The following is a 27,098-nucleotide window of genomic DNA, read 5'->3' as shown; positions in this document are numbered from 1 at the left end:
TTCTGCATCAGGACAGCAAAAACATTTTCTCGTTTTTACTTAATATCAAGTGATTTAAGTTTTTATTTCACCCTATAAGATCAACAAAATCTAAACAATTTATCTATTTGAAATTTGGGGTAAAAAGATTATGCTTTGAGATATATAGTTTCTGTTCATATATTTTTTTTCCTTAAGATTATAGATAGTGATGTATTTAAAAAAATACTTTTATTTGAAAACAGTGACCGTGAATTGAACCTCTGTCCTTTGGATTCCGAATCAGACTTCGTAACCAGTAGACCATAACACAATTCGTCTGCGATAGTATCAATAAAGATTATGTGGGAACGTGTACTGTTTATGATACACTTAATACAGTTAAAAATCAAAGCGGCTTCTGTAGGACAACGGATTGTTAGTCAATTCAACATTAATTGTCGGCAAGTATCAATTTTTAGCTCTTGTGAATCAAAAACGTATATTTCTCATATTTTTTACACTAGTATAACCTCAAATTTGAAATTCAATAGGCGTGTATACCTATAAATATCGTATAAAATTATTGTAGAACATAGTAGTTTTTACTGTACTGAATAGCATTGCAGTGAAATGAGAAATTGTACTATGTCACACAGCAAATTCTACTTTCAAATGTGAGATATTTTAAAAGGATTACAATAAAATTTACTATGTTGTATAGTAAAGATTATACCATCACAATTTTTACTATGTTAGACATAGTAAGTTTTATTATGCCATATAATATTTTTTTTAGGACTGCTACCTAATAATCATCATTTAAAATATAATAAAAATGACTTTAACCGTAAGAACTTGCGTCATCAGGTAAGTCTATGTCTTAGCTTTCCTAAAAAATATAATGGTTTTTAGTATAGCTATAATCCTTTTTTTAACACCACATTTCTCGTCGTATAAACGCTAGTTGCGTTTTCTATTTAATTTACCTGACAACTATTATATATTGGTCAATAGGCATTAAATTTACAAGAAATCATACACATGACTCATACGGTCATTGTATTTATTTAACTAGTCGTATAAGAATTGTATCATGGAAGAGTGAGAACTAGTGAAAAATAATAAAAGAGCAGTACAAATATTTGTGAACAGTTTCAATAAATACAAAAATAGTTATAGAGGGTGGGACACAACTATAATATAAATAACAATTTGAATTATCACTTGTTTTGTTTGTTGAAATGAATGAATTGAATGAATTTGTAGCATACTTTTATGATATTATAATAAGTTAAATTATTTACTTACATCTCGTATGTATCGACTGTCAGTACCTCCTGGAAATATTCCTATATCTAAATTGATATTTTGTTCATCACAACATTTTTTAAAAGCTATCCAGTACGGATTACTATTATCTAATTTAGTACTTGGAACAAATCTATTTTTTTCTTCAAAAGTGAAGTGAACATTTTTGCCAGCTTCTTGACACCATTTCTGTAACATGGACTCGAAATCATCATGATTTACTTCAGGATCCAAGCGAATATCAAAAACAGCTGTTATATTATTTGGAATAACATTTGTTTGAACACCACCCTAGAATACATGAGTATGATTTGTGATTTCAAAACTTATTGTTTCATGATAAACAGAACTGTATTCATTTTATTTATATAAGAATTTCGGAGTACAGTTTTATTAATTTTTTTGGCAAACTTTTTTTGACACGAATGAGAATTTTCAGTAACTTTTTCATGGATTGTAGGTGTATGTATACATACATAAATTGTGTACATGGTGCATAGTGCAGAGAAAATTCATAGAGAAAATTCAGTTGACTCTAAACAAATTGTGTACTATATTAAGGAGGCTTAAGGAGGCTTGGGCGATTTTGAATTAAATGCTGGCTAGGTCTAAAATTCCGAGATTATACAGATAAAGTTTGCTAGATTTTTTTAGGAAAACAAAATAGGTAGGTCAACATATTTATTTTCGAGAAAATCGCTTGTAAAAATTCGTCATTTTAACACGCAACCTTACGGAACCCGAAATTCAATAGACTACCGTACCGCAATAAAAAGCTGTGGGCCCACAAATTAAATTGGTACATGTACTTGAAAGTATAAGGAATCTATTATTTAAAAAAAAGAATAGGATCAACACGTTAAATTTTGAGAAAATAGCGAGGAAAACATCGAACATGAGAATTGTTTTATTCAGATACTGTAAGTGCGCATGCGCTGTACATTCATAAACATGCAAGCATGAAAATTTAAGTCTAACACAAGTAGAGGTATATAATAGTAGATGAGAGCAAGAGAGTACAGTGTTGTCAGCTTTATCGTGGCAGGGCCGTCATCTTTACACAAAGTACCTCGGAAAAACGAATAAATTTTTTAATATCGATTTTCCCTATGACTTTTCCGCGTATTATTGCTATTTTGTTCACACATGTGTATAATCAAAATAATTATAAAAAAAATATTACAAAGAATCATTTGTATGACAAGTACCCTACAGGGGCCCCTCAATAGATACGACACCAAACGTCCAAGCCTCCTTAATATAGCATACAAAGTCAATAACATGTATAGGTATAGTCATGATCATAGCCATATGTATTATTACTTCCACTGCATGCATGCAGAGCCGAACAAAAGCTTCGTCTGCTCCATGTGGTGGTTGATGTTGACGTAGATATAACCTTTTACTACCAGCCCCCCGTCTCGGCTTCGCCCGAGACTTACTAAATAAAACACCGTTGTGTGTTGACAGGTAATGTGAAACGTTTTCAGTTAAAAAATTTTACACAAATTCCTGACACATCTCAGAACAAAAATCTTCTTATTAAAAACATATTTTTTAGGAATCCATGTAGTTATTTATTTGGTCAAATAATAAGGTGTAAGAATTCAAAAAAAAAATTATGCTAAAAAGTACCGTGCGTTCTTTATGCCATAAAATAATCGGTGGCCATAAGAAGCCGTTAATTTACAGTTTCTCCCGTGTAATCCACGAAAAAGGCTATTTTTTAAAGCTGTTAAGATTTAGAACCCCTAAAAAATTTATATTAAAAAAAAATTTTTTTTCTCATATCTCACAACTTAATTACCAGAGCAACAAAGTCCTGGACCATAAACCCTACATTTTTATTGCCACAAAAACACAAATACATTTTCTACTTATTTAAAAACCTGAAGTAGGATCTTTAAAGATTTCAGAGATTGCTGCGAGGGTACAATGAAAAGCTGATCTCTCACGTAATGGACTCTTCAGTTGTCGATTTTGACGCTGCTGTTTCAATCTCGATAAATTTTCTGTGTCAGCTTCTTGACGCCTAAGTAAAATTGTATTTATTAGATACATTTCAAGTTTTTCTTCCAATTCACCCTCTTGCGACTTTTGGCATGCTTAAAATTTTCGTGACACCTAAAAGCTGTTTTCTGTTAACTTTGTTAAGTTCTAATATATATTTGTTGGCAAGGTAGTTCGACGTCCAATGGCCCTAAAAAAGACCGGTGAGCTTCTTAAGTTAACTCTTTCTTGACTGCAGTTAACAGCAATAGTGACTGCCTGGATACCTCAGGATGATCTTCTCTGGCCTGTTGTTGAAAACCCAGACTGATCAGGAGAAAAATTACAAAGTCCAAAGCTTTGGGGCTAGTTGTAGTGCTCTTTCCCAACGTCTCCTGGTATAACGTCAAAGACTTTGGTGTCTAAAGCACCTTTTTATTTGCAGATTTAGTTGTTTTGGTGATCTTAGATGGGGTGATTGGTTAGTGATACTTGTCCAGTGGAGGCTGTCCCGTTTGCTCAAGTTTTTTTTCCTTCATAGCTGTTATAGGTTTGCCCAGCGCAGACCTTGGAGAGGATCAGTGATTCCTGGTTGAATGCTTAGAGTCGAGAGGGTAATATAGGGTCATCGGTCACCAGGTTTTCCAGCCTTGCGAAGAACAACTCCGCAGGTGACGTCTGCTAGTGAATGGCTGACTTGGTTTAATAGTGCCCGTCTTTAGTTAAAATTGTCTTTTAGTCGATGAATCGCTTCCGGAAATGGTAATAAAAATGTATTTGTTGGCAAGATAGTTTACACTTAGGTGGATCCTAAAAAGAACCGATGAAATTAATGGTTAAGTAGGGAACGTAAACACTTATAATGGCCCTAAAAAGCGCCAGTGGTGAAACTTCCAGGCTATTCTTAATATTATTCCTGATGATGAAGAGCTGGCTACGGGTAGCTTGATTCTTACGCCGGGAGTCTCTATGTACGGAGACTGTGATAAAGGGAGGTACGCTGACCAAAGAATATCTCGTCTTCGGGTCGTTCCCTGGATAACCAACCGCTCATCGTTAGACGGGAACATTTGGGTAAGCGCGTTGGGGACGCGACGACCAAGAAGGTAGCCGTTGTGGCTGCCCGTGACCCTCAGAGATGTTTTCCCTGGCTTACATTTGTAGCAAAAAATTCTCTAACTCTTCCAGGCGGGATGGTGGGACTGCCACACAACCCTGAAAAATTAGTGCAGATTGTGCTCTGGCTAGGTATGTCTCCTGGTATTATGCCAGAGATGTCATCGGTTGGAATGAATTTCTATTTTATTGCACTCGTCGAGATTCATGGTGAATCGACACTTATAGGTCCCTTTCCCCTCACAAAAGAGTGTCATCCGTAACCGGGATACCTAGCTGCAAGACTATCATCAGCATTCTCTATACAGCTCGTTGAACTGCCGAAGCTCGACTACATCACTATCGAGACGCTCCGGCCTATTATAACCACACTTATTTAATCATGTTGCAGGTAGCTTCGATTTTATGTCGATGCCACCTAGCGGATTTTACTGAACTAAAGTGAAAAGCTGGCGTATTTTTGCAAAACTTTGAGCTCATTTATTGCTATTGTTATTTAATTTTTTAAGATAAAAACTATACTAAAACCATCTAGGAAGTATCATGAATCAGTGTGCAAAATTTCAGCAAAATCGGTTCAGTAGTTTTCGCGGTTAGCGATTACAACGGTTTTAGCGACTTTGCTTTATATATTAGTAAGATCACATATAAGGATAGTTTATACAAATTGATAAGCAATGTCCTCGAAATGTCTATTATAAGTTAATAAATACTTTAAATAAAAGTTTACGCATTACGCATAACTATTTATATTGTGAATCATATGGTTTTTTATTAAATTGCACTACTTTGTTGCGAAGTAAAGAAATATATTTATTCAATTCATTCACAATAAATTTTTGAATACATTTCTGCTTGGCACGTTTTTTGCAGATGACGTTCTACCAACATTTTTCTAATCGTATGTGTTACTGTACTTCAGAAGGAAATATCCCAATAAACTCCGCAGCAATCTATATATTTGTTACGTTTAATTGAATGAATGATAGTTAAACTACATGTCTCTAGTTTTTTGTTCGTGTACAGGAAGTGATTTGAGAGAGTTATAATAAGATTTCCGGTGAAAAAAGTGCCGTCTCTATCAGAGGCTATGTATAAGACTCTCACTTGTAACGCGTTTTACTAAAAATTTTTCAGAGTAACCTATGCTGAAATTTTGCACTGAGGTAAAAAACATACTTATTAATCGAGGATTTTAATTTCATCCATTTCACAAGTATTTCGATAGGTGTGTTGAGCCTCCTTAAGACTCTTTATTGCTTTGCGAAAGATAAAGAAAAATTTAAAAGTCTACTATTCGTGAATACTTTTTTATGACAGTTCATTACGGTTCCATTATGCTGTGTAAGTTCCATTATGACATTTAGACAGTTAAGGTAGTTTCTCCTACATTGAATTTGACGTAGGTTTTTGACGTAAGGGTCAGCAAGTATCTTTCATCTGGAAATTGACATGAATGTTGTACGTGGATTTTTCGTGTACGTTTTGTATGCGTTCATTTTAGCTAAGCACAAATCCATGCAACATTAATGTAAATTTTCTGTGATACATCAATGTCAATTTAGCATAATATCAGTCGTGAACTTAAACAATTTTTCAATTAATTTATATTAATGACATGCATACTTTACTTTGTGTATGAGATTTCACTTTTACACATTGTTGAGAGTTGTAGATTTTACTGAACATTTATAAACGTGTGTTAACATTGATAATTTGACAAAATTTTTTTACATTGCAACAAATAATTTCCTCCAATTTAAAGACATGGAGAAGCTGTACAGGCTAAAAACCCTCCCCTAGTAGAACATCATAAGTTTTGAAAAGCAGACCGTGCACTAGTTACTAGCTCAATTTTCACAGAATTACATAAAGATTGCGTAAGAAGTGCATGGGCCTGCGTCTTGTGTGGTAGAATTAGTTATTCGGCCCAGATAATTTTGACTAACTCGAAAAAAGTAGGGTAGTAGTTTCAATGTATTATACAAAATTGGAACAGAAATTTAGTGAATAAGTGTTGAAAATGGAGTGTTTTTAAGTGAAAGAGGTAAAATTCTTATAAGTCCGGGGGATATCGTCAATCTACCGGGAAAAATTATTTGGATGAAGATTTTTTGAGCCATTTCATAAAAAATGTGCTCCTGTATGAGGAAGTACAGTTTGCCAGGTGCCAACATGGTCAGAAATTGTTTAAACAAATGTTTTTTAAACAAATTCGTCAAAATTGTTTTTTTGGTATAAAAAAAATGTTTTCATATTCTTTGGCACATTTGTAACAAAAAACTAATTGGGATGTATATACCTAAGCCCCACAATTTTCGAGTAAAGAATTCCCAAAGTTTCAGAGAGCATTTTTTCCGATTTTCAGGGCTCTATGAAAGTGATAATTAAAAGTATTTTTATATGATACAACACATAAATATAAACTACAAACCTTCCTTTACAATCTCCAAAAAAGAAAATGTTGAAAAGTTGAGTGGCAACATTGTTTTTCACAATAAACGTTCAGGGCGTTTCAGAGCACGCTCATATGTTTGTGTATACCTATACATACGTTTCGTGGCTCAGTGTGTAGTGGACATGTAATGCTCTCTGAAACTTTGGGAATTCTTTACTCGAAAATTGTGGGGCTTAGGTACATACATCCCAATTAGTTTTTTGTTACAAATGTGCCAAAGAATATGAAAACATTTTTTTATACCAAAAAAACAACTTTGACGAATTTGTTTAAAAAATATTTGTTTAAACAACTTCTGACCATAGTGGCACCTGGAAAACTGTACTTCCTTATACAGGAGCACAAATTTTGTGAAATGGTGCAAAAAATTTTCATCCAAATAATTTTTCCTGGTAGATTGACCATATCCTCTGAACTAGATACGTAGATAACTTCTGTTTAGAATTTCAAAAAAATTTGAAAAACGATCTTCAGCGTTGGACGTGCACATTTCCATCACCCTATCATGTAAGTGCTATATGATGTGCTATAAGCTGTGAATGATACATAATAATGTCGTGAAACTAACTCACCAACACGATGAGCATAAATAAAAGTTGACAAAGCCATTAAAAATTAGCAAAAATGTGTGGTGATCTGAAACGTAAAGCTGTAGACGATTTCTTGGTTCGTCCTTCGAAATTATTGCGAGATAAGTTACGGCATTCATATATTGAGTCTTCAACTGTTGATAATGTAAACAAAGTTTGACGAAGTATTCGTGGTGGTTCCTACGGCTAAGAAAATGATTCATGATTGTTATGAAAATCAAATGACTGATTCTTCATAATGCCTCGAGTGCAATTTAATTTTTTCAGATTCTTCGACCGTCCAGTTTTGTTAATATAATAGTTGAAAGTTAGAGATGATAACGTACGCTCTTAATGTAAACACCGTAAAATTTAATCTTTATCACTAAATAACTTTTAAACGTGATTCACCAATCGTGCGAAACTTGGCATGTGTGTAGAGAAAGTTTTAACGAACGTCGAACACAGAGAAAAAAAAATTGAATATCCACCGAATGGTTTTTATGTAAAACCTCTTTTATTAACCCAAAGTTATGTTCTGCATTCACATTCGGTAAATGTGGCAACGTCTCAACTCTCAAGCACAGCGAGCATGCGTCTCGTGTACATGTATATACACATACGCAGGCTGTATAAAATACTGAAAGGTTTCAGGTATTAAATATACGTATAAATAATCATAAACAAGATTGTACTTTATTAAACTGTAATATTTTCAAAACGTTCAATAAGTACGTCAAGTATTTTTTTTATTTATGCACCATTAACTTTTTCTGATAAAAAACCTATACATTTTCTCTTTTCCACCATCGTCAAAAATTTTTTTTAAATTATAGTAAGATAAATCTAAAGAAGAGATCTTTTTTAACATGCGACTTGATAAAATGTTTACCAGAGGAGAAAACATGGATATTCTGCTTTTGATTTTTTAATTTATGTTGAACAATTTGAATTGATCAGCAAAAGACTTCCTATTTTCTTTGAAGTAGTGTAGAAGTACAAATTTACAACAAATTCCTTCGAGACGCATAATGTCACATAAAACTTCATGAAAATTGGTATCTATTTTAAACAGTTTATTTACTAAATTAGATAATTCAAACGCACCCTTACCCTTTCTGTCTGTGAAAGTTTTTTTCAAAATTCTGTAGGAATCGCCAAAACCGTTATAAAATAGATGTATGATATTGAGTCAAAAATGTATAGCTATATATAATTACACTCATAAATTATAACCATAATTATAGCTATAATTAACTATAAAATAGCTAAAAATATAGCTATAAATTATAACTATAAATTTTACTCGAATTTTAGATAAAAGTTGGTTTAAAATCGCATTTTTTTAAGGTTTATCAGACAGTAGAAATGCCATTAAAACTGAGGGCCTAAAGTATTTTTCAGTTAAAAAAAAAAATCATAACAATATTTGAGTTTCTTAAAAATTGTTCAAAAATACTTCAGGCCCCCAGTTTTAATGTCATCATACGGATAATAGCACTAGTATGGTCTCATAAACATATTAAAAATCCGGTTTTAAGCCAATTTTTATGTAAAATCCAAGCAAATTTTATAGCTTTAATGTATACCTATAATTATACCTATAAATGAACATTTACATACACCTTATATTCATACACCCGATCATAGCTATAATAAAGGTAGTTATAGCTGTATGTACAGCTGTCAAAACAGCTGTTTGTAACAGCTACATTTACAGCTATATGTTTTTGTCCGGGAATGGGCTATTTATTTAGAAAGTGAAGTTAACTTTGGCTACAGCTAGATAATTAAAAGGATTTAATGGTTCACATGCACTTATTTTACTTAGATTACTTATTATTTATTGGGAGTGTGCAAAAATAGTTGATTTTTTGTTTAATACGGTGCAAAGTCATTTAAACTTTTTATTTTTTCGCACCCTCTTTGGTGTTGTGGCGTTCTAAGTTATAAGAATACGCTGTAAGAATTTTTATTCGATTTTTTACAGCATATAAAAAAAAGAGGTTAACAATGTCGCTAAGTAAGGAACATCATCGCCATTATTTTTTTTTATGAATATCAACATGGAAAAAAGTGAAAAATCCCTTTGAATTATTTAATAAAGTTTTTTGTGATTACTTAGTAACATATTAAAAAGTTATCAGGTGATACAAACGGTTCAAAAGTAGTGATTTGAGTTTGAATGACCATGAACGTGAAGATTGTCCTGAAAAGTGTTATTTAGGCCATGATTTGCAAGTTTGCTCAACGAAAATTCGATCTATGAATCACCGATTTGGTGGCATAAGGTTTTGAACAATAATGGAGAATATTTTATGATTAGGCGTGTAAGGTTTTCTCTACATAAATAAGTCGAAAAATCAAAAAAAATTGCATTATTTTTCCACACTGACAATATTATTTACAATTTATGTTTATTAAAAATTGAAGTATCCATTACAGTTCGTATGTATTTACCACCAATGAAGATGTATATTCATTTTTTTATAGTCTGATGAGGCTGGTCATGTGTACTAGCAAAGTGCTGTATTAATACTAACGGAAAATAGAACTACTTTGGGTGGAGCAGGGGCTCGAACCCGTTAACTAAGTATTTGCAAAACTTTACGCTGACCGCTCAGCAACGAACGCCACCAGAAGTGGATGTATTGATTGCACTCTTTAGAGACGCTATTGAGTCGTCTGTTGTACACCGGAGTGCCAACACACCGGCGTTGGCTTGACTGAACCAAGCCACGTCCGTGACACTTCATATATTATTATTTCAGAAATGCTTATACGCATTTAAACAGAAATATTTCAAACAAAATTCAAATTTGGCATCACAAACTTTCTGGATGTTTCTTAGATATATATTATATTACGTACTGTCACGGACGTGGCTTGCTCCAGTCAAGCCAGCACCCGTGTGTTGGCACACCGGCGTACAACTGACGACACAATAGAGTGCATATAAGAGTGCAATTAATACAGCCACTCACGGCGGCGGTCGTGGTTGAGTGGTCAGCGTAAAGTTTCGCGAATCCTTAGTTGATGGGTTCAAGCCCCTGCTCCGCCTTTTTGGCGGAGCATTTCACTACAATATTTCGGACTCTTCAATCCGTTTATTCAATAAATCGGAATTACCTGCTCCCCAACTACACGAGGATCCCCGAAGCTTGTTCCTTAACAGTACCTAGGTCTGAAAGTGAGGCTATTACTAATCGCGCTATATTAACGGTAATGCACGGTTAATAGTAGTCCCACTTTTTAACCATGGTACGTATACTTTTTTTCTCTTACACTTCTGCCGAAAGTTTGACACAAAAATTCGTATGATTTTTACTTCTCGTTGTACTCATATTAATGATTCTAGTAATAGCAGCTCTGCTAAATGTACGTTTGTCGGTATGCACGTCTGCATGTCTGTTTTTCACACTCATTATACTTTTTAATCTCTACTTCTGCACTGTATGCACCAGCCACGCTCCTATGACAGTCGATCATTTCATTTAGAAGTCAGTTTATGCTGATATTTTTTATTTATTTCTGGAAACACCAGGAAAAAATAACTATAGCAGAAACTATCGATGATCTTGCGCTGTCAAAGCAATAGTGTCTGATCGGGGCATTCCACATATCACTTATTTTACGGAAGCATCATGGTCATGCGACATCATTTGCCTATTCAATACATAAATGTGAACAAAGTGACGTTTGAGATTTAGAATAGCGTACTTCTATAACATTGTGATATGACGTATATTACTTAGATATATTTTACACAATCGAACTTCAAATAATTTGTTAACAAATCTCTGTTTTGCTTATGTTACTTAGATACATCCAATGACTTCCTGTCTTGCATAAACTGTAAAGGTTATACATCCGTTAGCCATATCTTACAAATATATAAAGCAAAGTCGCTAAAACCGTTGTAATCGCTAACCACGAAAACTACTAAACTGATTTTGCTAAAATATTCCACACTGATTCATGATACTTCCTAGATGGTTTTAGCATAGTTTTTATCTTAAAAAATTAAATAACAATAGCAATAAATGAGCTCAAAGTTTTGCAAAAATACGCCAGCTTTTCACTTTAGTTCAGTAAAATCCGCTAGGTGGCATCGACATAAAATCGAAGCTACCTGCAACATGATTGAATAAGTGTGGTTATAATAGGCCGGAGCGTCTCGATAGTGATGTAGTCGAGCTTCGGCAGTTCAACGAGCTGTATAGAGAATGCTGATGATAGTCTTGCAGCTAGGTATCCCGGTTACGGATGACACTCTTTTGTGAGGGGAAAGGGACCTATAAGTGTCGATTCACCATGAATCTCGACGAGTGCGATAAAATAAAAATTCATTCCAACCGATGACATCTCTGGCATAATACCAGGAGACATACCTAGCCAGAGCACAATCTGCACTAACTTTTCAGAGTTGTGTGGCAGTCCCACCATCCCGCCTGGAAGAGTTAGAGAATTTTTTGCTACAAATGTAAGCCAGGGAAAACATCTCTGAGGGTCACGGGCAGCCACAACGGCTACTTTCTTGGTCGTCGCGTCCCCAACGCGCTTACCCAAATGTTCCCGTCTAACGATGAGCGGTTGGTTATCCGGGGACCGACCCGAAGACGAGATATTCTTTGGTCAGCGTACCTCCCTCTATCACAGTCTCCGTACATAGAGACTCCCGGCGTAAGAATCAAGCTACCCGTAGCCAGCTCTTCATCATCAGGAATAATATTAAGAATAGCCTGGAAGTTTCACCACTGGCGCTTTTTAGGGCCATTATAAGTGTTTACGTTCCCTACTTAACCATTAATTTCATCGGTTCTTTTTAGGATCCACCTAAGTGTAAACTACCTTGCCAACAAATACATTTTTATTACCATTTCCGGAAGCGATTCATCGACTAAAAGACAATTTTAACTAAAGACGGGCACTATTAAACCAAGTCAGCCATTCACTAGCAGACGTCACCTGCGGAGTTGTTCTTCGCAAGGCTGGAAAACCTGGTGACCGATGACCCTATATTACCCTCTCGACTCTAAGCATTCAACCAGGAATCACTGATCCTCTCCAAGGTCTGCGCTGGGCAAACCTATAACAGCTATGAAGGAAAAAAAACTTGAGCAAACGGGACAGCCTCCACTGGACAAGTATCACTAACCAATCACCCCATCTAAGATCACCAAAACAACTGAATCTGCAAATAAAAAGGTGCTTTAGACACCAAAGTCTTTGACGTTATACCAGGAGACGTTGGGAAAGAGCACTACAACTAGCCCCAAAGCTTTGGACTTTGTAATTTTTCTCCTGATCAGTCTGGGTTTTCAACAACAGGCCAGAGAAGATCATCCTGAGGTATCCAGGCAGTCACTATTGCTGTTAACTGCAGTCAAGAAAGAGTTAACTTAAGAAGCTCACCGGTCTTTTTTAGGGCCATTGGACGTCGAACTACCTTGCCAACAAATATATATTAGAACTTAACAAAGTTAACAGAAAACAGCTTTTAGGTGTCACGAAAATTTTAAGCATGCCAAAAGTCGCAAGAGGGTGAATTGGAAGAAAAACTTGAAATGTATCTAATAAATACAATTTTACTTAGGCGTCAAGAAGCTGACACAGAAAATTTATCGAGATTGAAACAGCAGCGTCAAAATCGACAACTGAAGAGTCCATTACGTGAGAGATCAGCTTTTCATTGTACCCTCGCAGCAATCTCTGAAATCTTTAAGGATCCTACTTCAGGTTTTTAAATAAGTAGAAAATGTATTTGTGTTTTTGTGGCAATAAAAATGTTGGGTTTAAGGTCCAGGACTTTGTTGCTCTGGTAATTAAGTTGTGAGATATGAGAAAAAAAATTTTTTTTTAATATAAATTTTTTAGGGGTTCTAAATCTTAACAGCTTTAAAAAATAGCCTTTTTCGTGGATTACACGGGAGAAACTGTAAATTAACGGCTTCTTATGGCCACCGATTATTTTATGGCATAAAGAACGCACGGTACTTTTCAGCATAATTTTTTTTTGAATTTTTACACCTTATTATTTGACCAAATAAATAACTACATGGATTCCTAAAAAATATGTTTTTAATAAGAAGATTTTTGTTCTGAGATGTGTCAGGAATTTGTGTAAAATTTTTTAACTGAAAACGTTTCACATTACATGTCAACATACTACGGTGTTTTATTTAGTAAGTCTCGGGCGAAGCCGAGACGGGGTCTGCTAGTATGTATATAATATAACGTCTGCTGCTGTTGCTGCTGCTGCTACTCCGTGTCACATAATACATAACTATATATATCTGCGCACTTTATTCTTTGCACATAAGGCAGGACTGTTATGAGGCTTTTTGTATCTTAAAATCGGATCAGATGGAACAAACTTTCGGTGCAGGCGTAAGGAAAAATGATACTAAGAAAGACACCACTTTAGTTCCAAAGATAATGGATGAGATAATTGTATATAACACCTTTTTAGACAATCTTTAAGTTCAGAAACAACTGTAAAGCAGCCAATAATCTTTTAAGGTTGAATACAAACCTAACTTTAGTAAAAAAAGTTTTTTTTATCCCTATAGTATATTTTGTAATACTTCCCGCAAGCACTTGTGGAAGATTTTTTCCAGGATTCATTTGTATGAAAAATACTGGTCCTATTATAAAATTTAAGTTTAAGTTATGTAATAATGTATAATATAAGTAATATCTTTATTGAAAAATTACGTACGATGAAGCTTAATTAAAACTGCACTGTTCTCAGTAGCTTTTGTCTTATGAAATTAAAATCTTTTTAATTTTATTACTTATATTAATAAGAAAAACCATCAGAAACTTGTACTGTTTAACAACAGTATAAATAGTAAATAAGTGGCATTGATTCACTACATGTATTAAATCTTTACTGAAAAATGGTTAAAAATTAATTTTCTCATAAATTTAGAGGCTTATAAATACTTTTAGCTTTAATTACTGTTACAGGTCTCCTTATTTTTATTTTTGATTTTTTAATTTACAGTAAATAAATAAACAAAATTAAGAGTAATTTTTTTCGTGGAGCAAAATAAGGATCAGAGTCCCAAAGTCGTTATGTAGTTCCTCTTATGAAGCAAACCAATAACTTTATTGGATAGTTTGAATGGTAAATTTCAAAAAGCTAGTGCATAACTTTATGCCAAAAAATTTATTTGGTGCATTTTGAACGGCTTAAACAAATTATTACATTAGTATTATTTTGCTTTCATTCTTTATATTTTCAGAAGTGTTATACAGCATTAGTTCAATTGCAATATTATACATCAGAAGTGGTTGTGTTTCTCCTAACAGCTTACAACGCCTGCAATTCGAAGTGTAAGCCGACTCCTAGTGCCTCTAGCGTGTTTTATTTGAACTCGAGTTAGGTCAAGCCGCTAATGATTTGAACATATGAAAACTGTTGAAGTTAAATTTAATGTTTGGTTTTTATTATTTTTCGATATTTTTTATGTAATTTTTGGAATTCGCCTTTTAAACTGTAAATTGCTAATATTTTAACTGTTAAACAATAGCAATTTACAGTTTAAAAGGCGAATTTCAAAAATTATTTTTGCTTTACAGCCTTGGACAGAAAAAAACTCCTAAAGAAACAGCCGTTCCTCATGTACTTCATTTTGATGCTCCAGTAGCTATTCCTGCTAATCCACCATTGAGATTTGTACCAAGAATTTTATTCAAGGCAAGGAGTAGACCCAGGTATTATTATAAAAAGTAATAAACATGTACTGTAGGTCTCATGTATGGATCATTCTTTTGCAAACCAAACACTTTTTGACCGACACATCTCCGACTTGGCTAAAATTTTTTTCACGGATTCTACTTAAAAAAAAAAAAATTTAAGTTCTAGGTTTTTTTTTACGTATTTTGGATAATACAGGCGATCAAAAATTCGATAAATGCGAGTATTTTGGTTTGGAGACTAATTTTTAAAAATTCATAACTCCGGTTCTATTATAGCTAAAAGTTTGATTTTTTTTTATTTTGAAGGTAAAAACGTGAATTTCAAGAACAAAATATGTAGGAAAAAAATTACAATAAATTTCATATTGTTATAAACAATTTAAATATTAAATCAATTTTTAACAATGAAACTTTTCGTATTCTACGACCAATTTTCCATCGAAAATGCTTTTTTTATAAATGGAGAAACAGTTATTACTTCAGCAAAAAAATCAAATTAAATTAACTGGCACGGTTCCTGACGTCAGCGCCCCAAGTTGCAAAGTAACTTCATATTTTCGTCTCTTACCAGTGTTCTCTGTACTAAGTATATTACAAATAGTGCATATAGTATATTTTACATTTTCAATCGAACGATATTATTTATTATCAATAAAAGTCTTATAAAAAATAGGGGAAAAACAAATAAAGAATAATATTATTTCAGAGTAACAAGTCATGTACTAAGATTTTGATTCAATAGTATTTTGCGTGTACATTTTTTTAACTTAAAATAATATTAGTGTAGATATTTATGATTGTAGTGTTCACATTTTACTTGAAAATTTTTACAATGTTTTTTTTTTCGTACAAAGAGAATGGCTTTGCTTTCAACTCTTGAAGTGAGATAGGAATCATACAATGATATTTTAAGGTTCCTTTTATCATTACAGCTTTTTCGAAACGTGCTGATAGTTGTTTCTCTTCTTCTTTCTACTCGTCATTAGTTAAATAACAACACGTTGTATTTGGTAGAGCTTCTTTAGCCCAGTCGAATAACTCCCTTGGTGTACGGATAGGAGTATTTACTCTTTGACGACTTGCTCTAGCAGCAAGACTTTTTAGAGTTCCACCTACTCCGTCACATGGTCCTACCATGTGATGTGGGGAAAAAGTGCCACTCAGCTGCGATTTTGAAGTCTTCTGCGTTAGTACGAAAGATTTATAAAGTTTTTTTTGTTTTTGTATGTTTTCCGCGATCGTCATCAGCAGGTAAGTTTTATGAGATTTGGCAACAGGGCATGATCGAAGGTGCTGTGTTCCGCAGACTCAAACCAGAGATTAGTTGGAAGATTGCTGACTGCCACAGCGTTGGGTAAGGCGGATTCAATATCGAAACTTTTTCCCTAGATCGTATATATATCTATGCGATCTAGGGAGAATGTTCCGTCGAGCAGACAGCACAGCAGTGAAGGGGCATTGCCAAAGACCCGCGGAAATTGAAAATTGTAATATTATAACACAAGTGCCTATCACCCAATGACCCAGGGCGCTAACTGGCCTCTGTATTAAATAATAAAGTATTAATTATTAACACAAGCGCCTATCACCCGATGACCCGAGGTGCTTACTGGCCACTCTATTAAATAATAAAATATTAATTATTAACACAAATGCCTATCACCTAGTAACCCGGGGCGCTTACTGACCTCTCTATTAAATAATAAAGTATTAATTATTAACACAAGCGCCTATCACCCGATGACCCGGGGTGCTTACTGGCCACTCTGTGAAATAATAAAATATTAATTAAACGATATGTATTATTAATTAATAGCACAACGGTCATCAGGTGATAGGTGCTTGTGCTGTTAATTAATATTTTATTATTTAATAGAGAGGCCAGTAAGCGCCCTGGGTCATCGGGTGACAGGCACTTGTGCTATAAATTGATAATATCGTTTAATAAAGCGACCAGTAAGCGCCCCGGATCACTTGGTGATAGGCCCTTGGATTATTAATTAACCTTTTATTAATTTATACAGTGACAAGTAAGCACCCTGGGTCATTGGGTGACAACCCTGTCTACACAGATCAGGTGATTTATCAGGTGATAAATCAGGTAAAATATCATGCCAAAAGATCAGGTGAAATATCACCTGATAAATCACCTGATATATCACCGGATCTTTGAGTTTAGTTAAAGTAGTCAATAATAGCATAGAATTTTTGTCTGTTAACAGATTCGAAAATGATTATAAATACATGCTTAAAAGATTAAAGTTAATAACTATAAAATACTGTAAAATAAGGAAATCTTTATTGTTTGATTTTTAATCAATGAATTTTAATAATTCAGTACATTGTATTTAAATAAGGTTTATTTTGTTCTATTCAATCTCAATACTTAAGTATAAAATTGAGTTACAAGTACAAAATTATTTTTAATCTAGTAACAATTTAATAAAAAAATTTGTCTCATCTTATACAACTAAGCGAACTTATAAATACGATTTTAATCCGATGTCATGTCTCTTTTTTCTAACATCAAATAACCAATTTAACGTATATATATGTCAATGACTATACATTGTTACATGTTTATGATTTTTTGATAAAATCAACGTAATTTATGGCAACTCCTAATTAAATAGCCATTTATGTATTCTCTCAATTTTTTTGTACTTAACTAATCCCACTTGAAAACAAAATAACTCAATTTTATTAGGAATGACTTCTATAATACCTTCAGGAGAGCCATATGGCTTTACATATGGTTTTACATATGGCAGGCATATATGGAATTACATATGGCACCACCTAGCTAAAACCTCTTATACAATGACATACGTAAAACCATGGGTTATGCCACATAGCTTTTCTGAAGGTATTACAAAACTAATATACTGCATAGAATTTTGTCACCTTCTTTCAGGTGGGATGCAATGAGAGAGATTTAAAAAAGAAGGCAGACATAATCAGCTTACCTGGAACTGCTGTAAAGTATAACTATGTGGATGGACATAGATAGGTATACATATATATATAAATTTACACACATATATATGTAGCTGTACCTTACAACCTAGGCCAGGCAAGCTGATCTCAACCCTGCCTTCTGACGGCCAATTTTTTGATACGATATTGTAACCTTTATTTAAAAAAATACACATTTATATATATAGATATCAAATCTCAGTTTGAAGAAAACTTACAGTTATTTTGTACTATAATGATTAAAACATAAATTAAAGAAAAACTTAAGCTCTGTTCCGCCTACTTATCTTTTCTTTTTGTTTTTTACGCTTATTCCTAATATAAGTAGTTAAATTTTCTGTTGCCTTATTCATTAGCACTCTTCGGTAGTCTTGATTTCTTCGTCTCGGGTATCGGTCTTTAAGAAGATCTTCATATAAACCTAAAACATTTCGACATACAAAAACTTAAAAATGATGAATGCTTTTACGTTAAAAATTAAATAGTCGTAAATGTGTTTACTACAATTCTTAATTTTTAAGTAAGGCCTTATGTAATGCGACCATTATAAATGCAGACACTTTCCTTATTCAGGACATGAAAATCATATAGTATTGGTACCTTTATTTGTAGCTTACAAAATATGCAATTTCTCAGTGTTCCAAATATTTTTTTAATAATCCACACTATAGGTAAAATAAAGTAAATTAAATAAATTCTAGAAGGCTCTTGTACGGATCTTCTACAACTAGAAAGTGATTTTTCATCATACTGCGCCGAACAAAGGAACTTTTCTTCTCCCGACGCAGGCTTGGTAAAAAATAGTATACGCACCACGTTCGGAGATTAAGAAATGCATTAGATTTTATATGAATAAACACCCGAAGCAAAGCCGAGCTTAACCTCACTCACTAGGTGCGTAATACACCATTTTTATAGAAAAAATGTGATGAACGTAACGGCATCCGCATTTTTGTTCGTTATCGTAGAAAACTTCAAGACGTATTCGATGCCATACGATTCATTCAGCGTATCTTTACTTTAATGTAGCCCTGCTTCGAAATTCTAAATATTGACTGTCATCAAACTGTAATGGCACGTTCTTTTATCAAAAATATTAATATTTTACAGAAAATTTTTTATCTTTTAGATTATCTTTTGTGAAATGTGCATTATTCTGAAAGAAAATTAAGATATTTGCAATAGAAGTAAGTCGCTGCAAGAGTTTTTATATTAAATGCAAGTAAAATATGGCGCTGTCATCTGCTACTTAATGATTTCAACCGATTAGACTGATGTTTTCAGAATATGTATTAGCCGATCGCAAGAGCCTCCTTTATATAGGACAGTTGTGAATTACAGAAAAATATTGTTTTAATATATTTTTCAAAAGCAGTTGGTTCCAATTAACGTAAAAATTGAAAGTCCAAGATCGACCATCTATTATTTTTCTAATGTTGCAGAAACACTTGTTCGTTTCATCATCTTTTTAGGGATTTCCTTATAAACATTTTAGTCCTTACAGATACAAATGTTATGCAAAATAAATTTAAATGTAGTACGTATCACCTAAATAAAGAAAATTCTACCGTTTTTGGAATTGGATTTAGCAATTATTGCTTAATTTTTCATCACGATTTATTTTATGTAACTAAGATAAGATTTTCAGTAACGAGTGTAAAATTAACAATTTCTGTAAAAATTTCAAAGAAAAAGTTCATATGGCAGAAATGAAACACATGCATGCTGCCAGTCAGTAAAACCCGTAATTTCTTGGTATGTGGCAACGTCACCATCACAACCAACAATTTATGCCATATACGTTCATATTGAACGTTATACATGACACAGCTTTATTGCCGTTTTGTTATATGCAGTACTCACTAAATTAACTCGAAACCACTTGTCTTGCAGAAAATATTTTTGGATAAAATACAATCCTTACCGACAAATACAATTACTTTTAGTTTTCGTAAATAACTTACTTAAAAAGTGGTTCAACTTGTGAGGACAGCTTAATTGTATTTCTCTGTCACCCAAAGTTTCTGTTTTTAATTTTTTTTTATCCAAACAAATATATGGTAATTCCTTTCTCCAGATCATATAAGCTATCTCTTTTAAGAATATGTTTTCGTTTTTAGTTTTTATCAATTTCCACGATCGGTCTCCAACATATACATTACGGCCTAGGAACACCTGAAAACCAACATTTTTGTTGAAAAACTTGTTTAATTTTGTTTGATTTTTATACACTTACCATTTCTCTTACGATAGCATAACGTTCATGTTCATCTACGCAACCTGAAACGAAGTAAATGTTGTTTGTTAACAATTTATTGCCATTTATGCTATAGCGCATCTGACGAAGACTAGTTTCCATTATTGTGCTCTAACTTTACGTAAAAAATTACTTGCTTGTATGTTTTCCACAGAAACTGTTTTAAGGTAGTTCACGCTGCTCATTGTTTCTCTACCTGCTTGTGTAGCAGTTAATCATTAATTTTTTAAATAATTATTGTTATTGTCAGTTGATACCTAAGTAATCTTTAAAAAACTTATACATCACAAAACTGACAAAAAAGAATAATTTTAGTATAGTGCAAAAAATAAAAAATCATTCTACCACCTTGTGAATATACTAAAAAGCAAAGGAAATTATTAAAAAACTGAGATATATTTGAGGTAATCGTTTACCCTAAGACCATTTACATTAATTAATTTTGCAGTATTAACGATTAACTATTTCTTCGTAATGAATATATATTTAAAAATAATGTTATAAACATTACCTGTAAATACAACCACAACGATCGCATGAAACTATATAAAAATTGAAACATTATTTATTTTGGTTGCTATACATGTATACTAAAAACACGGATAAAATACATTCAAATTGAAATATTCTCTAAACGGCACAATCATTTTAAAAAATTTTTTAAAATAATTTTTTCTACAGCTATACAAAATAAAATATCAGTTTTGAAAAAAAGTTAATTGTATGATTATTTTATAATCGAGAAAAATGGTCATTTTGTACGCATTTTGCCTATGCTTGCCATGTAATGTAGTTCAAATTTAAAGCCTTATATGTTTTTTTCGCCACAGTGGCGTTCTCTATAATTATAACAGTTGATTAATAATGAATAAAGGAGAGAATGTTTCAAATTTTAATAAATTTTGTCATCTCTTCATTCTATTAATTACTTCCTTAAAACAGCCCATGACATAACCCACAAATTATCAGACTTTCTCATTTTTTACTGCTTCCACCGGACTTCTACTGAAAGTTACTGCCATGAAAATTCTTGCTGTTTCGTGTACGTGTACTTAAATTTTTACCCAGTACGGTTATCGATAAGATTAACAGTCGGTTCAATTTCCATAATATATAATTTTCATAGTACGAATCGTGAAGGAACATAATTAATCGTCACCATTTAATGAAGCACTGATAATAAAGCCCGGTAATCAGTTTTAAGGTTTTTAGAATTAACTAAATGAGATTTATTTCACGCTGTATTTGTATTCACATTTTTATCTCGAATAATGTTGGGGAGTAAAACGACGATTATTGTCACTTAAACATGTAATGTTATGAAGTTTCTTGCAGTGCTGCCGACAGCAATTCAAACTATATTTTGAGCCATTAGTGGAGAGTAAGGGCAGGAGTAGTTTAGCAGGAGTAAATATTATTTATGAAAATTTTTATTGTCGATCGAAATCTAAGTTCATTACGCAGTACTGCGAAAAAAAGCTGTACAAACGATGAAGATCTTTTCAACGCTATTAGAAGTTCTTCCACTGGGAAAAACACTATACAATTTACCATTAGATTCATACATAGTTTGGTTGATGCAAAAAATAAACAGTAATACTTATTATTAGAGTGTAGCAAGTTCTCGATTTTTTTTTTTTTAATCCAAACCAGTCATGATACTAATTTTTTCAGTAGAAGTTGTTCTAGTTTTCGACATAATGCAATAGTATTACATTAATTACACAGACTTGACAAAAATTTTTTTTTAATGACTTTATGTAAAAACTTGTTTTATTTGGTGCACTGAAATCGAAGCCGCCGCCAGAATCACAATACTATGAAATTTTTTTACCTATGCTACCATCAATGTTTAAGCAGCCATTTTTTTTTTTTTTTTAACTCATGCCTTATCTCGAGTTTTTTTCCTTCTATTTTATAGTACCACTGTATGTGAAACATATTTCCAACAATATTGATTTTCAATGCATCACTTACGATTTTTTACTTCTGAGTTATGGAAGTTATCATGCACGTACGAACCTTTTTAGACTGACCCGTAAAATCAGCATTTTACTAGTAATTTTTGAGAATGCTTGTACCCTTAGTAATTCAGTAAGACTGGATTTGACTTTAAAAGTTGTATATTATGTCATGATTATAAGTTATCCTAACCTTAATCTCAACCTATGGTAGTACGAATAAGAAAAATACTCAACTTATCTGTTATCGCATGGTTCGTAAGAGTACTAATATTACGTATAATTTCTAGCTTAAATAATGAGTCAGACAGCATCACACTGCAGGATGTTTCAAGTCAACTACAAATATTCTCAGAAAATTACAAGTGAAATGCTTATTTTACAGTTCAGTATGTGAAAAGGTACATTCAGTAAAACTTCCATAACTTCTGTTAAAAAGATCGTTTCCAGGGTATTATAGACAAATTTTGTAGGGGAAAATTTTTAATAGACATTAATATTATAAAATAGACGCAAAAAAATTAAAAAGGGGCATTATCTCAAAAACATGAAATAATGAATATTTTTGAATATTAAGGTTATTATAACTCAAATTTCTGCCGTAATTGGCTCATTTTGATAGTGAATTGGGTTTTAGAACACCACTTTATGTAAAGTTTTGTATTTCATACACCATGCTTAATGTTCTATGTTTATGATTTTTTAGTGGCTTAAGTCAATAGATAACATAACGTATTTTTGTAATTTTGACAGTTAAAACTGTCTGTGATAGATCGTCATTAATCGCGTGCAAAAAAAGCATGTAATTTTTTACTTTTATACGAATAAATTAATACATAACGACAAGTGTGAAAATACTGCGTATTATATCAATGTCTTACCTGATACAGTTAGGATTCCTCCATCTTTGTACACTTTATATATTTTCCTTTTGTACTTTTTTAATGTTGTAAAATACACTGCATACTCATCTTCAGATTCTACAATGGATAAATATACGTTTACCTTCGGATTTATTAAAAAACTTATAGTTTCATAAGATATTTACCATCGGAATCAGATGAGATTGACGAAAGTGATTCTGATCTACAACTTAACGGAGATCTTGAGCGGTCATGAGATCTAGAACGTGATCGATAGCCAGAACGAGCTTCTTGTCTTGGAAAATTTGAACGATCACGTTGTCGACGTGCATGACCCAATTCATTTCTGGAATTTCTTAAATGAGATTGATCATCAGGTAAATTGAGTTGAGGACTTAAATTTCGATGAGATCGAACGTTAATAAATGGATCATTATTCAAATTTTGTCTAGATGGACTAGAGGAATCAGAACGAGATTGAACACTATGTTGAAATCCATCATTAGAAGATATTGGCTGGTTACGTAGTTCAGGAGTTGGCTGTTGCTGACCATCATGACTTGACTGATGATTAAACGATGATTGAGTCTGGGATTCACAACCAGCCTGGTTTCTTTGCTCTGTAGAAAACCTACCAGGTTCATGGAGTGATTGTAATGAATGATTAGGTTTAACAGCTGGTGAACTTAGATTTCGATGAGAATCAACGTTCAGAAGTTGATCATCATCCAAATTTTGTCTAGATCGACTAGAAGATCGAGAGCGAGATCCGATACTAGACATGTCTCAAATTGTATATATAAGCTGTCTGCTAAATTGGTTACGTTCGCTCGAAATACACGATGTTTGTACTAAAATTCCTCAAAAACAAGTAGCGGAAGGAACATCATGAGATAATGCAAAATATTCCTTGGATTCCACGGATTCAAAAAATAGTTTTCTTTAAAAATATATAGAAAACTATTCTTGTAATCTTTAAAACTGCATGGCTCACATCAGCGTAACAGAGGCGTCCCATGATAAAAGCCATGAATTTATAAGTTAATATCTTAGTTTTTAGCTGCGGTACCTATGTTGAAATTGTACTCATGTGTGAAGGACACTAAAATGTACTTATTTGCTAAGTTTCGAGAAAATCTATAGAAAATCGATTTCCTTGTCAACTACCTTAACGGCAGCGACAGCATAATTAAGTGTAACGGGGCATCTGTCCTTGTTGCCAAAGCCACGTTATTGGCTACATCTTCGTCCTGAATCCTACAGTTGATTTATTCTCATGTCAATAACGTAACTGCCAGACAAAGACAGATGCCCCGTTACGTAGCGAATTCTGCTGTCGCATATCACGCCCCCTTTTCTCCTCTATTCTTATACCTTTATGGTAAAAATAGCTGAATCGGATTAATATTTTGCACCTATATTACCCAGCTTCCTGTTGTGGATTCGAATCCTTTTTTTTTTTTTTTTCTCATGCACAAGATAATGCGAATAACAATTCCTAAATATTCTCAATTTTTTTTTTAAATATATGGTATATTTCATTAGAAAATAATTTTTTTGCATATTAATCTCTATAAATGAGATTGTCAGATGTAATAAAATATAAACATTGTAATTAGGTACACAAATTGTATTCATTGACCTTTAAATATCGTTAATTTGTTATAATGCATGCGAATTTTTAATTTTACGTCATTAAGTTTGTCACTTTTATGTTTCAATCGCTTGTCAATATAATTTTGAATAATTAAACTTAAAACTTTTTGACGATGATCTTGAAAAGGTTCCTGATCAAAACAGTGATTAGAGATACACAAAATCAGATTTTTTCAACATATATCGATCAGTATAGACAGTATCATCCATGAGATAACAGTAAAACTGAGGGCCTAAAGTATTTTCAAACAATTTTTTTTAAAAACTCAAAATTTTATATAATTTCTTGTTTTTTTTTCTACTTATTCAAAAATACTTCAGGCCCCCAGTTTTACTGTTATCATACGGATGATACCATCTGTAATGATCGTTATATGTTGAAAAAATCTGATTTTTAACTAATTTTTATTGATTACTTGTGAAAAATTTACAGCTGTAATTTATAGCTGAATTTTATACATTATTAGAGCTGTTTTATAGGTAGTTATAGCTATAAATTATAGGCATATTATTAGCTATAAATTTTTCATGTAGCCAATCAGGGCAGAGTTAGAGAGAGATGGACAGGTACCGAAATCTTTTCTCTCATTCTGCTCCAGTGGACTCCAGTGGACAGAGCTACTTACAGGAGACCGTAAACCTTCCCTGCTCTATTTATTAGATCTCTATGATTTTTACTGTCCACTCGCCCCATCTGAAAAATATATTCTTTTATTAACAAAATAAAAAAATTTTTATTAAATTGTATAAGTTGCCTTTGAAATAAATGAACCGCTACAGTGTCATGACGTTAACACTCGGACATAGAAACAAAACTTTTAATTTTTAATTCGTCATTATCATTTTTATAATAAATAGAAAATGGATGTATTGTTGCTTGATCGTTGTTCCAGTGTATACCTTGAACAGAATTTTGGATAACGAGCGCGTAAATTTCAGAAAAATCGAAAATTATAATACATTCATTTTTCATCAAGTTCTATTTCTTTATTATATTCATAAACTCTCTTTGTTTATTCGCCAAAAAAGAACGCAGCAACAATTTACTTAAACTACTATTCAAAGATTCTAAAAATTCATCTACACTAGATACCAACATTTGTAATAAAGTTCTTTGCTATCCATTGTTTGTAGTTAATAGTTTCAATTGATACCTCTTCGAAATTTTTTTCCAGTTGCTCAATAATATTAGTCACTCCAGGGCACTGATTACAAAATCCCAAAAAATAATCTACAGATTGAACTTTACACAACATACGATTCATACAGTCATGATAGTTTGACATTGGTTCTTGCGATTCAGCTGTGAATAATTTTAAATTCACTTTATCTATCAATAATTTAACATTTTTAGGTACTGGACAGACACAAACAGAATGAGTACGACTGGTGCCTGCTAATATGCAATGTTTTGGTTGCAAACTGGCAAACTTTGAAAAACTACATTCTACAGCTTGGTACGTCTCTTTAAATAATTCAAATAACTCTTTTAAGTTGTTCAATAGTAAAGGTTTTTGCATCTGTACCCTTTGCCCGTTAACTTTGACTAAGACGTAGACCTTTTTACCTGGCATCAACTGAGTATTGTCATCAGCTTGATAAAAACTTATAATAACACTTTTATTATCAACTTTTAGAGATGGATGACTTTTCGGAGTCGCATCGCTTAAAATGCCTTTTTCTTTGGCAATATTTTTTGCAATAGTTATAGTGTGTCGAGTGGCAGTTCGAAAAGTGGACTCTCTTTTTCTATAATACCAATGTCTATAAATATTAAAATTTTTATTTATTGAGCGTGATCGTCAGTAGTATTAAAATTTTCTTGCAACGTCGTTAAAATTGTCATATCATCGTCATCATCGTTGCTATCAATGTCTGGACCAACGTTGCTAATATTAAAAACTTTCTCAAAAATAAGTTCTGCGATTTTTTAAACTTTTTGTTTTGAATACCTCCTTTGCTTCAATTTCTTTGCACTAATGGGTGAAGATCCTATAAAACTTAATCCTTTATTTAAGTGTTAAATACGACCGGTCTGTATTGTAGCACTTTCACCAGAAGGTCCTGAAGTTTCTCCACTTTTAATTTTATTATCTGAATCTTCACATGACGACATATGATATATTATCTGGCTATAAAAAAAATCATCCATACAGTTAAAAATTTATAGCTATAATTATACCTATAAATTATAGCTATAATTAGAGCTATAACTACCTGTAAAACAGCTATAATAATGTATAAAATTTAGCTATAAATATAGCTATAAACTACAGC

General features: G+C 32.7%; 1 protein-coding gene across 1 annotated transcript in view; it reads right to left on the bottom strand.

Annotated features, from left to right (window-relative positions):
• LOC106647246 (aminoacylase-1) overlaps positions 1 to 27,098 on the bottom strand; it is a 339,762-nt gene that overhangs the window by 146,732 nt on the left and 165,932 nt on the right. The window contains exon 4 of the mRNA XM_023391872.2: positions 1,270 to 1,560. Coding sequence (XP_023247640.2) covers positions 1,270 to 1,560 — 291 coding nt within the window. The remainder of the gene's footprint in view (positions 1 to 1,269; positions 1,561 to 27,098) is intronic.

This window comes from Copidosoma floridanum, unplaced genomic scaffold (genome assembly GCF_036245765.1).
Source record: "Copidosoma floridanum isolate Cflo_tuat_1 unplaced genomic scaffold, Cflo_Japanese_pri ptg000024l, whole genome shotgun sequence".
NCBI lineage: Eukaryota > Metazoa > Arthropoda > Insecta > Hymenoptera > Encyrtidae > Copidosoma > Copidosoma floridanum.
This window is presented reverse-complemented; position numbering and strand designations above follow the sequence as displayed.